Raw genomic sequence first — 15,462 nt, forward strand, 5'->3', positions numbered from 1 at the left:
TGTCTTATGGACAAATATTTCTGACCATTTTTACATGAAATGATCCTTCTGGATATCTAATCCAGTAGGAAACCTATAAATTTTTATGGATCTTTTTCTTTTAGAATTAGTTTAATTTTTTGAATATGTAATACATTAGTTTGATTTCTGTCCCTATCTTTGCTGCTCTATTTTCTTCTGCATCTTATGAATAGCTGTTTTTTTGTTGATTTAGTTTATCATTCCAGCTTTTCTTTTTCCGCCCCAAAATAAAGCCTAAAAATATATAAATTCACATAGTGTATGAATCTTAGTTCTTACCTTTCTCACTCCAAATGTAATATTGGATATTTTACTTAATATAGGATATTTTATAAATTAATTAAACAGATTAATAGAACATCCTATAGTGTTTGCCATGTTAATGTTAGACATTCTGTCATCTTTTATTTATGACTGTGTAGTAATCCATTATGTGGATGGATTATAGTTCATTCAGTCAGTGCCCTGTTGATGGGCATTTGGGTTGTTTCCAGTATTCTGTTCTTACAAATAATGTTGCTTAATTGTAGAAGTGCATTTTTATGGTAATTTCTAGGAGTAGGATTACTGAGTATGAGGGGAGATACATTGTCTTCTTTTTTTCTTAGTTTCTTTTTTTAAAGGCTCTGTGCCCAGTGGAAAGCCCAACACGGGCCCTGAACACAAAATCAAGACCTGAGCTGAGATCAAGAGTCAGATGCTCAACCGACTGAGCCACCCAGGCACTCAATATACATTGTTGTTTTTTTTTTAATAGGTATTGCCAAATTCCCTGTCCTACCATTTGGCAATCCTATCAGAAATCCTCCTTTTATTCTGCAGACTCACCAACAGGAGTTGTGGTCTAAGTTAGAAATTTTTTTTGTGAATCTTGCAATGATAGATGGATGTTTGAGTTTTTACTGCTCTTTCTATGAGTTAAATTGAGCTTCTTTAAAAAAATGTTCAGTGGCTATATTTGCATTTCTTTTTCTGTGAACTCTCTCTCCATGTCTTTGAGGATTTTTTGTTATAAGATTCCTTTATGTATTTGAGGCAGGGGGTGGGCAAAGAAAGAGGGAGGAAGAAACCCAAGCAGATTCTGCACTGTACAGAGGCCAGTGTGGGGCTCAGTCCCACGACCCTGAAATCACAACCCAAGCCAAAATCAAGTCAGACACCCAACCAACTGTGCCACCCAGGGACCCTATGTTTTGAGCATTGGGCATTTTTCTTATAGTTAAGAAGAGCTCTTTATATATTAAAGAGATTTAGGCTTTTGTGATCTATCACAAATATTTTCTCCTAGTTTATTATTATTTTTTGCATTGTTTTTACTTTGCTTATGGTGTTTTCTGCTTTTGCAAAAGGCTTAACATTTTGTTATGTAGTTAATTTTATCAAACTCTTCCTTTATACTTTTGGATAATTAGACTCTACAATCCCAGATTATAAATGAATTCACTTATTTTTTTTTTTTAGTATTAGCATAATTTTATATTTTTACACTTAGGTCTTTAATCCATTTGGAGTTTATCTTGAATTAATGTGTGAGATGTATATCTATTCAGGTTTTTATTTTTTATTTTTTTTTAAATTGGGAACCAATAAACCTCAGTGCTAATCTTAAGAGTATCTATTCAGGATTTTAAAATGTATCTTTTCCCTAAGTACTTCTGATACCACCTTTTTTATATAGTGACTTTCTATATATACTGAGATCTGTTTGGGGACTTTCTATACTTTTCATTTCTCTTATCTTCATGTGCTAATATCATACTATTTTTATTGTGAGAATTTTATAGTATGTTTAATTTCTAGAAGAGTCACACTTCCCTTTACATTTTTTTAAAAAAAGTTTTTCTGGCTATTTTTAAATTATTTTTTCATATATATTTTAAAATCAACTTGTTTAACTCCAGAGAAATGTTTTAGTTTTTATTAGGAATGTATTTATTAATGTAGTATGTGCTGTCTGTCTAATGATATAAATTAGCCTATCTAAGAACAAGGGATGGTTCTTCAATTAATTCAGCCTAATTTTATATTTGTAATACTTGTTTAAACCATGTTTCAGCACTTTAAAGTTTTTCTTTATATTCTGCATGTGTCTTGTTAGATTTATCTATAGGTACTTTTCTTGTTTTGTTGCTGCTTTAGTGTGAATATGTATTCCATGTTTTTACTTAATTAAGATTCTAGATTTTGAGCTTAGGGCACTTGTATGTTGATTATTTTATTGAGAATTTTTTAAGGAAATGACTTTGAGGAGAATGAGTAATTTGGGGAAGACTAATTTTTGGCATCTGTAAAAATGATTATTAATTTTTCTTCATAGATTTTTTTTATTTTAGCAAAAAAACCCCACATAACATAAAATTCACCTTCTCAGCAGTTTTCAAGTATATAGTACAGCTCTGCTCCCCTTTCCCCATAGCCGTGACAACCACCATTTAACTTTGTTGTTATGAGTTTGAATATTTTAGATGCATAAATCGAATTATGCAATATTTGTCTTTTTGTGACTGGCTTATTTCACTTAGCACAATATCCTCAAAGTTCATTCATGTAACAGTATAGGATAGGATTTCCTTCTCTTTTAATGCTGAATCATATTCCCCTGTAAGTATATACCACTTTTCTGTATCCATTTGTATGGAGACATCTAGGTTGCTTCCACCTTTTGGCTTTTGTGAATAACAACTGCAGTGAACATGAGTGTACAAATATCTCTTAAAGATCCTGTTTTAATTCTTTTGGATATATACCCAGAAATGGGATTGCTGGATCATATGTTACTTCTGGTTTTAACTTTCTGAGGAACTTTTGTACTGTTTTCCAGAGCAGCTGCATCATTTTACAGTTCCACTAATAGTGCACAAGGGTTTTATTTTCTCTACATCCTTGACGACACTTATTATTTTCTGGGTTTTTAAATTTTTGTAGGTTGGCCTTTCTAATGGGTGTGAGGTGTGATATCTCACAGTGTTAGAGATTTTTTAAAATAGTGAATTTAACTAATGGATTTTGTGATATGGACTATCCTAGCATTTTTATAATACATCCTACCAATTTATGATGGATTATACTTTTGTTTGTTATTCTATTTTACTATATGCTGTTTTAATTTGAAATATGAAATTTAAGTGTTTATATAAGATTTTTACATTGGTGATGTGAGATTTGTCTTTAGAGTATGTGTGTAGGTATGTGTGTGTGCAGTTTTTCTGATATTTCAGTATTAATATTATATACCAGATTCACAAAAAATTTTAAAGTTGTATACATGTAGAGCATTAACAAATAAAATTCTTCATCAATTAAGCCTTTATTTTCAGATCATGATTCTTCACAGAGTAGTCAGTCTGCCAGTTACTCTCCAAGGCCAACAGATAGTTGCTTCAGTTCTAGTTCAGAGATGGTAAGTTACTTTTCTTTTTGCTTATTAATTTATGCTCTGCTTATTTGGAATTACTTGTATTTCTCACAGTTTTCCTTTATATTTTGAGAAAAATAATTGTCAGTAAGTGGTGAAAATAAATGTAAAGAAAAAATTTAAAAATATTTAAAATGTAAGAAACTTATAAACAGAAATGTGTAATTGAAGTGTTAGTATCATTCATTAACATTTATTAAAATGATATGTTCATTGTTACTTATAAAAGCTACCCTTATCAAGATGTATATGTGTATATGTTGAAGTTGTATACTTTTTAAAATTTCCAGTCACAATAATTGAAAACCTGAAGCAGCTAAGAATATTTAGAAAAAGTCTGAAGCCTTATATGAAGAAAACTATAAAAAGTTGAGTAATGTAATCTGAACAATTGGAGTGACATGTTATGTCCTGAGTAGGAGAGCTGCATTTCTCATAAACCACATGTTTCAGTGGAATTCTTCTTCATTGAATCTTCCATCTTTTTTCTTTTTCTTTTTCTTTTTTTTTTTTTTGGCTCTGGCTCACCATCCAAACTGCTCTTGCTAAGGAAAAAACACCTGTGACCTCTATGTTGCCAAATTCATTGGTCACTCTATAGTTTTTATGAGAACTAATAATACTGGAAAAAGTTATTTATTTTCTTTTTTTTTGAAATATTTTCTTCTTTTTGCTTTTGTGATAGCACTGTATCTCGGTTTCCTTCATACCTCTTTGAATTCAGCTTTATGCCTTTGCTGACTCTCTTCTACCCTTCCCCCTATATAAATGTTATAATGTTTAGGGTTTGCTATAGGACTCTTTCTTCTCTTAGATTACACTCTAAACTCTAGGTGATTTTTTTTTAAAGTTTTTGTTTATTTATTTGACAGAGAGAATGCTAGCAAGAGAGAGAACATGAGGAGGAGGGTGAGAGAGGGAGAAGCAGGCTTCCCGCTGAGCAGGGAGCTCAGTGTGGGGCTTGATCCCAGGACCCTGTGATCCTGACATGAGCTGAAGGCAAATGCTGAACAACTGAGCCACACAGGCGTCCTTCTAGGTGATGTCCTATATCCCATTGACATATGCTATCTTGACTCAAGACTGTTTTCAACTTTATCACTTTAGCCCGGATCCTTATTGATATGTCTCAGCTGATAGATCTTCTTGGATATTTCACAAAAATCTCCTTTTCTTCATATATTAAACTCCCTGGTCTTTGCTCCAGATCAGTGTTTCTGGTAATTCCTGTATGAGTAGATGCCTTTTCATCCACTCAGTTGCTCGTTGCCATTTCTCCCTGGCTTATCAGTTTTCTTACCCACATTCATTCTGTCTTTTCATCCAATCAGTTTTACTTCCAGAGTAAATTGCATATTCATCTGCTTCTCTCAGCTTCTGCTGTTAGCACACTAAAGTACTGATGTATTGTTCTTGTACTATTGTGGTTATCTCCTGGGAGATATCTCTACTTCGGCTTTTGCTCCACTTTTTTTTGTTAGCAGTCAACATGATCTTTTGAAAACCTAAACTGAATCATGTTATTTCTGTGTTCAACTATTCATTAGATTTATATTTTACCTTGGAATCTTAACTACTTACTTGGCTAAAGCCATGTGTAATCTGGCCTCTGGCTACATCTCCAACTTCTGCTAGTCTCCCTTTAACAGCACAGTCCACATATACTGACTTTTCACTTTGCTTAGCTTACTGGTCTCTTTTCTGTTTCGGGGCCTTTATATATTGTTTCCTCTACCTTACTCTTATTCATCCTTTAAGTCTCAGTTCAAAAATATGACTTCTAAAAGCCACTCTTTGGTTCTTCCTAATTTAGGTCCTTTATGGGGTGCCTGGGTGGTTCAGTTGGTTAAGCATCTGCCTTCAGCTCAGGTCATGATCTCTGGGTCCTGGGATTAAGTCCCACATTGGGCTCCCTGGTCAGAATGGAGTCTACTCCTCTGCCTTTTACCCTGCTGCTATCCCTCTGTCTCAAATAAATTAAGAAAAAAATAGGTTCCTTAGATATGCTTTCAAAGTGCCTCATACTTGTTCTTTATAATTCTTTTCTCAATTTGTAATTATATATACATGTATATGATTATTCGGTTACTATCATTTCCACCTATGAGAATGTGTGCTTTAATGGTGCAGCAACCATGTCTGCTTCACTCACGTTGCAGATGCTAAAGGAATATTTTCTTGAATAAATGTATTGAGTGTGATCTTTTTTTTTCAATGTGCGCCCAGCCAGTCTCAAGGCTATTTCTTGAGACTTACTTTTTCTATTTTAGTGCCAGTCCACTGAGGTTATATCTCATTTTAGGGTATTTATGTTAACTCTTTTTTATAAAAAGTTCGAATAATCAGTACTTTAGATAAAATTTTTGTTAAAATATTTTGGTTATTTCAGTAATTAAAAGATAAATTTTTCATGAAGTTGAAATATTCAAGCTAACAAACTGAAATCTACTATTAAAAGTTAATCTACTATTAAAATCACCTATTAAAAGTTTTAAAACTGACTTTTTAGATAACAGTTGAGATATTTATTCTTTTTTAAAAAAATTTTTCTCTTTCTTTCTTCTTCTTCTTCTTCTTTTTTTTTTTTTTTTTGGAGTAGGCCCAGCACAGGGCTTGAACTCACAACCTTGAGATCAAGACCTGAGCTGAGATCAAGAGTCCGATGCTTAACAGACTGGGCCACCCAGGCACCCTGAGCTATTTGTTCTTATTTAACTTTTCTTTTGTCTGCTTGATTTCCTGTTAGCTTATACTCTTCTTTAATTATACCTTTCATGAGACTGGGCCCATAAAGGATACAATTTAGATGTTTTTTGACCTAATAAGTCAATGAGTGAATAATGTGTTTTTTAAATTCCTTTGTAAAAGGGAAGGGGGATGATGTAGAGACAAAATAGGGACTGATAAGAGACAAAAATTTATGAGGGACTGGGGCGCCTGGGTGGCTCAGTGGATTAAGCCACTGCCTTCGGCTCAGGTCATGATCTCAGGGTCCTGGGATCGAGCTCCGCATCGGGCTCTCTGCTCAGCAGGAGCCTGCTTCCCTCTCTCTCTCTGTCTGCCTCTCAGCCTACTTGTGATCTCTCTCTCTGTCAAATAAATAAATAAATAAAAATCTTTAAAAAAAATTTATGAGGGACTGATAAGAGACAAAAATTTTTCTTTTTTAGTTCTTTTGCATTTTTAAGATTTTTTTTTTTATTTGACAGAGAACGAGCACACGTGCAGGAGTGCACAAGCAGGGAGAGCTGTGGAGGAAGAGGGAAAAGCCGGCTCCCTACTGATCAGGGAGTCCTGTGTTGGGTTGGGATCATGATCTGACCTGAAGACAGAAACTTAATAGCCTGTATCATCTGGGCACCCCTCTTTAGCATTTTTTTTAAAAGATTTTATTTATTTATTTGACAGAGATCACAAGTATACAGAGAGGCAGGCAGAGAGAGAGAGAGAGGGAAGCAGGCTCCCCGCTGAGCAGAGAGCCCAATGCGGAACTCGATCCCAGGACCCTGAGATCATGACCTGAGCTGAAGGCAGCGGCTTAACCCACCGAGCCACTCAGGCACCCCTCTCTTTAGCATTTTTAATACAAGAATTATTATTATTGTTCTTGCTATTTTAAAAGTCCATAAACAACCTGGGGAGTGATAGATTATTATTATTTTTTAAAATTTTAATTCCAGTGTAACTAACATAGTTTTATTAGTTTCAGGTGTATAATATAGTAATTCAACAATTCTATACATTACTTCAGTGCTCATCATGATAATTGTACTCTTAATCCCTTTCACAAGTTTCACCCATTTCCTCAACCCACCTCCCCTGTATAGTTAAGAGTCTGTTTTTTGGTTTGTTTCTTTTTTTCTTTGTTCATTTGTTTTGTTTCTTAAATTCCACATATGAGTGAAATCATATGGTATTTGTCTTTTTCTGACTGATTTCTTTCACTTAGCATTATAGTCTCTAGATCCATCCATGTTGTAAATGGCAAGGTTTGATTCTTCTTTTTTTTTTTTTTTAAAGATTTTATTTATTTTTTTGACAGAGAGATCACAAGTAGGCAGAGAGACAAGCAGAGAGAAAGGAGGAAGCAGGCTCCCTGCTGAGCAGAGAGCCCGATGCGGGGCTCAATCCCAGGACCCTGGGATCATGACCTGAGCCAAACGAAGGCAGAGGCCTTAACCCACTGAGCCGCCCAGGCGCCCCTTGATTCTTCTTTATGGCTAATATTCCATTATGTATATATGTATATGTATATATCAAATCATCTTTATCCATTCATCTGTCCATGGAGACTTGGACTGCCTCCATAATTTGGCTATTGTAAATAATGCTGCAGTAAACATAAGGGTGCACATAACTTTTTGAATTAGTGTTTTTGTATTCTTTGGTTAAATGCCCAGTAGTGGAACTACTGGATCATATGATAGTTCTATTTTTAACGTTTTTCGAGGCATCTCCAGAAGTGGATTACTGTTTGAAGACTGACTGGTTGCTGGTATAACACTTTTGAATTGCAACCTGCCAAGTATCTTCTGTATTTTGACATGTTCTAGAGTATGAATTTTGAGAATGCTATGAAGTGATTGAATGATTTTTGTAAATTTAAGCAAAAATTTACGGCAAAATTACTAAATTTCTTTTAGCCATCTGAAGATGAAGATCAAATATTGCAAGAAATGGAAGAGTCAAATAGGAGATCCATCAGAATCAAAGAAACAACTAATAATTTTTATCTAGAAAGGACGCCAAAACTTCCATGTGGTAGGATTATTAAGAACAGTGCCAAAATTCATAAACAAAATGAAAATCTTCACCAGTTCTCAATGAAAAATAATACAGATCAGTTTCTACTGTCTCAGTGTAATTCAGCACACATATTACAAAACAAAACTAGTAGTAACTGCATTCTACATGTTGCAAGGTGTGATGCATGGGTACAGACAGACAGTGAACCTGTAATGGAAGAAAAATTAGATGCTGCCATACAGTGTGATATAATTTCAAAATGTAAATGTAGAAATAATGTGTCTTCTCTTTGTAATATTGAAAAGTGCAGTGAAAGTATTAAGGCAGATACCACTGGAGGGCAGGAAATCCTTAAGAACAACTAATATTCTAAAATGTCAGCTTAAAATTTAGCATTTCATTTAATGTTCAGAATTTCATGAACATAACAAGGAATGAGAATATGTAGATAAGCACAAGGTGAAAGTATTTGAAGGATATATTTATGGCTTATTTTAAAATACTTAAATATTAATGTATACATTTAATTTTACATAGATTTTTTAACATCTACATAGATATATCTTCAAGATATGCATAGTATATCTTCAAGTTTTTAGAAAATCATATATATGTAAATTTACTGTTTATAATTCTCATGGTGATTATTATATTATGATATGCTGTTTATGGATAAAAGTAAGTTTAATTGCTTCCTTCAGTTTTTTCTTTATTTTAAAATTTAGTGCAGCTACGTCCATTACCAAAAATTTTCTCCAAGATTTTAAGACAGAAAATAATGTTAAATAATAACAAACATGTTTTATAACCTCATAAGAATTTTGTTAGCTACTTGTATTATGTCTTCTTGTTGCAGGGGCCATGCTAATCTTTGTATTTCCAGTTTTAATATGCTTCCAAAGTTAGCACTATTAGCCACTATATTAAATATTATACCCTCATTTAAAAAATTCTGGCATTTTTAGTTAAAATATATTTTCTATTGTGTTTGGATAATGTTTTTTGTTGGAGCTTATATTCAAAGGAAAATGTTTTTGTCTTCAAGATATAAAAATATTTCAATGCTTTTGTAAGAGAAATGTTCAATATTGGGAAAATGATTTATATTCACTAATTTTAATCTTGCTAAGATTCTTTTCAAAAATATTAGTTTGCTCATTTATAAAATACAGGCTTTATTTTCTACATAACATTTTTTTTTGTTTCAGGATTTTAAATGTTCATACTCTGAAATTGACCATTTGTATGGAATATTACAAACTACACAGCAGAAGGCATTCTGATACATAATTGAACCAAAAAATAGAGTTGGTAGGAGTTTCTGTGCCTTTAAAGAAAAGGATGATGAGATATTGCATTGTCACATGCACACATATCTTATTCAGTAGTTTGTGCTGCAGGGGTGATCTGAAGCATAATGATTTAGAAACACCAACAGCTGATATTTAAATGGTACCAATCTTAAGTTTTAAGCTAGTTTTAGGAAGTTACTTTTGCAGACTTAGAAAGCTCAAAGACCTCCTAAGTATTTTCTCAAAGTATAGTAATCATCTCATGAAAGGGGAATAAATTATCCAGTGTACACTGATAGTTTTTCAAAAGGCCCAGTTTTCATTGTGATATTAAACAAAAAGTATTCTGTCATGGGTTGATTATCTTGAGCATTATTGTGCAAAGTATTACATAGCAATGAAGATCAATATATAGAAAAAGAAGACCCTTTACTGGTGATACTAGAATAAGATCAAGCTGTGAATTTTAGGTTGGTTTCAAATATCAAATAAATGGAGTTTTTTTTTTCAAATATCAAAGTCTACTAGTACTGAGAGCACATTCATTACAGAAATCTAATTGTAGTTATATTTTTATCAATATCATAATGTAGAAATTAAGCTCAGTTAGGAATTTGTAATGTAAACTACCATTAAAGGAATGTGAGGACTTTCTAGAACAGTGACCACATAGGATAAAGTGCAGTGTAGTAAAGAATGTAAACTTGTCCCAAAAGAGATCTGCCCTGTGCCCTTGGCTTTTGGGATATAATCTCTAAGTGCTTAGAGTGTCCTTCATGCCTCATAGAAATCTTTGTTAGCCTGGGGACTTTGAGCCAAGCTAAATAGTAACAGTGTGATTTAGAATGAGACTTGGGGTCAGGCTGATACATAATTGCTGATACATAATACATATCTGCTCAACTTCTTAAGGCTTTTAGAAACTGAGGTGAGTATTTGGAAAGTCAGCCATGTCACTGTGATGGAGTCCCAGTAAAGACTCTAGACACTAAGGTTTGGGTGAGCCTCCCTGGTTGACAGTATTCTCTGTGTTGTCACACGTTAATACCAGGAAGGTCTGTGACTCCATAGAAGAGGACTACTGGATGGTCTGCATTTATCACTTTCCTGAGTGTATTTCTTCCCTAGGCTGATTTTAATCTGTATTCTTGTCCTGTAATAAACTGTAACTGTGAGTATAACAGCTTTCAATGAGTTCTGAGTCCTTATAAAAGCAAATTACTAAATTTGAGGGTGCTCCTGAAACCCCTGAAATAAGTGTAGTTTTGTGGACTGTTCCCTAACTTTGCAGTTGCTAACTATTTAGGTGTTTTAAGAAGCTAAAAATATTGGAAAGGAAAGAGTACAGATTTATAAAACCAAAAAGACATCTCTTACATAGTAGAATAGATTGTAGCATACTTCTCAAAATACAATATTGTTTAGGTTTTCCTTTGGTGAAACCATTTAATGAAAAAAAAAACTGAAGTTAAACACCTTTCTTTCCATATTCACAATTTAAGATGTATAAAACAAAGTAAATTCTAGCTTGAGGTTTATCCAAATGAAACAAAATTGGAAGCTTAAATGATTATGCACACATTTGTAATGTAAACTACCAATCACAGTGCCTGCAAATAAGATAATGTACAGTCAGTAATGGCTGATGCATATGATAACTGATCTGGAGTTCATATTTAATGGATTTGTGAAACAGTGCTTTATTTTGGTTAGAATTAATTACTCTAATAAGTTGCCATTTGTAATAGCAGGAAGTTATCTTTAGAGATAGTCTCATGTAATTTTCTTTTATATAGTACTTAGCCATAGTTGTAATTTATTTGTGATTTCTTAGTAAATGTTTATTTTCCCCATGACACCAGATATAGCAGTGAGGTAGATGCTGTTCTTGCTCTGCTCACATTTCCTTGGCACTTTCCATTTCAATACATGCCAACCTGATTTCCAGCTGACAGCATTTGTGACTTACTTCCTGAGAGGTTTCTCTTGGCTGCAGACATGAGCTCTATGTGCAGGCAGGCAGGAAGTACCAGGGAATTAATGCTGTTTGAGAGAAGTCTTTTAAAACAATGACTGATGGGAGAATGCCTGAGTGGCTCTGTCGGTTAAGCGGCTGCCTTTGGCTCCAGTCATAATTCCAGGGTCCTGGGATGGAGTCCCACATTGGGCTCCTTGCTCAGTGGGAGCCTGCTTCTTCCTCTACCTCTGCCTGCTGCTCCCCTGCTTGTGAGCTCTCTCTCTGACAAATAAAATCTGTTAAAAAAACCAACAACAATGACTGATGGGAGCTGGTGGGTAAATACTCCAGTTCCCTTGCCTCTTGTTGTTTTTTTTTTTTTTTTTTAAGATTTTATTTATTTTTTTGACACAGAGAGATCACAAGTAGGCAGAGAGGCAGACAGAGAGAGAGGGAAGCAGGCTCCCTGCTGAATGGAGAGCCTGATGCGGGGCTCGATCCCAGGACTCTGGGATCACAACCTGAGCCGAAGGCAGAGGTTTAACCCACTGAGCCACCCAGGCGCCCTCTTTTGCCTCTTGTGCACAGTAACTTCCTCAAAGCATTTTCTGTGCCATTATGTACTCAAGGTGTGATCCACAGACCGGTAACATTAATGTTACCATTGCATGGGAATTGATTAGAGGGGCAGATTCTTAGAACCTACCCCAAAACTAGTGAATCAGAATCTCTGGGAGTGGGGACCAAGAACATATGCTTAATGGGTGATATTTATGCCCTTTAAAGTTGGAGAAAAACTATTCTTCTGGAGTTCCTTGAAAGGGTTAAGTTGCTTACATAGTAACTTGCTTGATAATAAACCATTTATTAGCTTCCTTCCTTTTCTGTCTCACTTCTCTTCTTCCTTACTAAGTCTTTCTTGAAATCACACCCCCCAAAAACGAAATGCACTTAAAGTTGCATTCAGTTTTGTCATATAGTTTGCTTCTGGGAGAATCCATATTGACAGGGACCATGACAAATTGATGCATGAATTCTCTTTTTTGATTCAGATTCTGACATTTCTACTTTTTCTAATTTTACAGTTCTCTAGTTTAAGTTTTCCATCCATTTCTGCCACATGCTGAAAACTCAGTGCATCTAGCCACATATTAGACACAAGTGCAGAGAGAATTTGTGAAATGAAGTATACATTATAATAAGTTGTCCAGAATGCACAAGAGAAAGAAATAGGAAGTATGAATGAAACAATAAGGATAGAATAAGAAGCTCCAACATGTACTTAACTGAAGTATTCAACAGTAGAGGAGAGAGAATGGAATAGAGGCATACTTTAAAGTGATAATGCCTGAGAATTCTTCAGAATTGATCAGTCATATTAATTCACAAATTCAAGAAGTCCAACAATTTCCAAGTAGGAAAAATAATATGAAATTCATGTATAGACCCAGTATAATAAAATAGCAGAGCCTCAAAGAATATCTTGAAAGCAGCTATAGAGGAAAAAGACTACCTTCCTACAAGGACAGCTACATTGTTAGATGAATTTTTAATAGCATTAATGGAAGACAAAATACAGTATAATTATACCTTCCAAATCCTGACAGAAAAAAGCTGTCATTCAAGACTTCTGTTTCTTTCCCTAAAGCTCCAGCACTGTTTGAAACCACTAAACTAGCCAGTGCTATCCTAAGACACTATTTCTGCAGGATTTGGTGATTTATATTTAAGGCTTTTGTATATATAGATAGCGGTTTCTCTGATTTTTTTCACTGTTTAGTCTTCAACCCATATTTTTAGTAATTTTTCTATTGTTTCCATCTTTAAGGTGCCTTCTTATTGACCTTGTAAGCACTTGAAGTTGTTCAAGCCATAGGAATTTCTTTTGTCTTTTCAGTGTTCTCTCTGATGGTCAGCAGTATATATTCCTTTATGCCTGTTGCTGCACTCTCATTTCTTTTAAAATGCTTCATTATTTCAGACTTCTTTAATACTTAAGGCTTTCCTTTTAATATGCAGTGTTTGGCATGTGCATGGGGCCTAATGCAGGCCTTGAACTTATGACCCTGAGATCAAGACCTGAGTTGAAATCAAGAGTTGGACATTTAACCGATGAGCCACCCAGGCACCCAACACTGCCTTTTTTTTTTTTTTTTGGAATCAGGACACTCAGACTTGTTTGGGATGTTGAGTATATATATAATTTCCACAAATGTAAATGAATAGCAAAACATTAAAAATAATACAGTGAAGACATTTGGGAGATGGAGAGAAGAACTGAGTTGGGGGAAATCGGAAGGGGAGACAAACCATGAGAGACTCTGGACTCTGAGAAACAAACTGGAGGGTTTTGGGGTGAGCCTGGTGGTGGGTATTATGGAGGGCACGTATTGCATGGAGCACTGGGTGTAGTGCATAAACAATGAATTTTGGAACACTGAAATAAAATAATATGGTGAATCAAAGTAACTGGCAGGTTTTTCAATATGTGTGTGTTCATTCTGTGTATACCTGAGTGGCTCAGTTCAAATGGGTACAGTTTTGTGCATTCACCTAGGGTTTCTTGTGGATGCAATTGCTTATCAATCTGTGAAATTTATATCATTCTTAAATTGTTCCCTAATATATAATATGGGAACAAATTTGCCTTTTCATAACAGTTGTTATAGCAAAACTTGACCATTTCTTTCTCATACCATAGTGTCCTCTCAGTTTTTTAATGGTGTCTTCGAAGAGGAAAGATTCTAATTTGATCAAACCTAATTTATCTTTTCAGAAAAATTGACGTGGTCACAGCTTCTTCTGTGTTTCCTTCTAGAAGTTTTTTTTTTTAAATAAAATATTTTATTTATTTATTTGACAGAGATCACAAGTAAGCAGAGAGGCAGAGAGAGAGGGGGAAGCAGGCTCCCCGCTGAGCAGAGAGCCTAATGCGGGGTTTGATCCCAGGACCCTGGGATTCTGACCTGAGCTGAAGGTAGAAGTTTTAACTCACTGAGCCACCCAGACCCCCTCCTTCTAGAAGTTTTGTATTTTTAGTTTTTATGTTTAGGTCTATGATTTATTTCTAGCTTTTATTTATTTTGTGCCACATAAGGTCAAAAGTTTTTTTTTTTTTTTTTTTTAACATATGTAAATGCTCCAGCAGCATTTGTTGAAAAGACAATTCTTGCACCCAATGAATGAACTTTATGCCTTTGTCAAAATCACTTGACCATGATGTGTAGGTTTTAACTCCTTATTATGTTCTATTGCTTTTATTATTTTACCTATTTATTATGATTTATGTTCTAAAATTTATTTATTATAGATATATCTCCGTATCTCTTATGTGAAGAACACATTATCTTGACTAATGTAGCTTTATAGCAGGTTTTGAAATCTGTTGTTGCTACCCGTTTTTTAAAGTAATTACTCTGAATTTATATGTATTTCCATATAACATTTGGTCTCAATTTTACATGTGTTTGTATGGAAAAGTATTAAAATTTTCTTTTTTTTTAATATTTTAACATTTTTTTTTTTTAATTTATTTGTCAGAGAGAGGGAGAGAGAGAGCGAGCACAGGCAGACAGAATGGCAGGCAGAGGCAGAGGGAGAAGCAGGCTCCCTGCCGAGCAAGGAGCCCGATGTGGGACTTGATCCCAGGACGCTGGGATCATGACCTGAGCCGAAGGCAGCTGCTTAACCAACTGAGCCACCCAGGCATCCCAGTATTAAAATTTTCTTAAGGGGGAAAACAATCTTAGAAAATGAATGAAAATTAAAAAATAAGTAATAGTTTCCAAATTACTCTGTTCTCATCTGGTTTTCTTTTTTTTTTTTTTTAAGAGAGATTTTATTTATTTATAAAATTGAGACGATTGAGTAGAAATTAGGCTGAATTATGTTTAGTTTAGTAACAAGTGATTTTTTTCAACATCCTTTTTCTCACTTAATTTGGAATTCAAAGCAAATTAAAATTATCTTTGTTTTAACTGAATATTGCCAGTATAAAAAATGAAAGAAGTACCTTGACATTCTTAGTTTCT

The 15,462-nt window shown here is 34.3% G+C and overlaps 1 protein-coding gene across 5 annotated transcripts in view; it reads left to right on the plus strand.

Annotated features, from left to right (window-relative positions):
• C6H12orf40 (chromosome 6 C12orf40 homolog) overlaps positions 1–15,462 on the plus strand; it is a 134,387-nt gene that overhangs the window by 90,206 nt on the left and 28,719 nt on the right. For 4 of the 5 annotated variants that reach the window (XR_004286905.1, XM_032347768.1, XM_032347769.1 and 1 more), the window contains one exon: positions 3,339–3,421. Coding sequence is in view for 4 of the 5 variants with exons in the window: in XM_032347768.1 (XP_032203659.1) it covers positions 3,339–3,421 (83 nt within the window). In the remaining variant the exon portion in view is untranslated. Of the gene's footprint in view, positions 1–3,338; positions 3,422–8,079; positions 8,653–15,462 lie in introns of those variants that run through there. The other variant, XM_032347766.1, reaches the window with a different exon arrangement.

The sequence above is a fragment of the Mustela erminea genome, chromosome 6 (genome assembly GCF_009829155.1).
Source record: "Mustela erminea isolate mMusErm1 chromosome 6, mMusErm1.Pri, whole genome shotgun sequence".
Taxonomy (NCBI): Eukaryota; Metazoa; Chordata; class Mammalia; order Carnivora; family Mustelidae; genus Mustela; species Mustela erminea.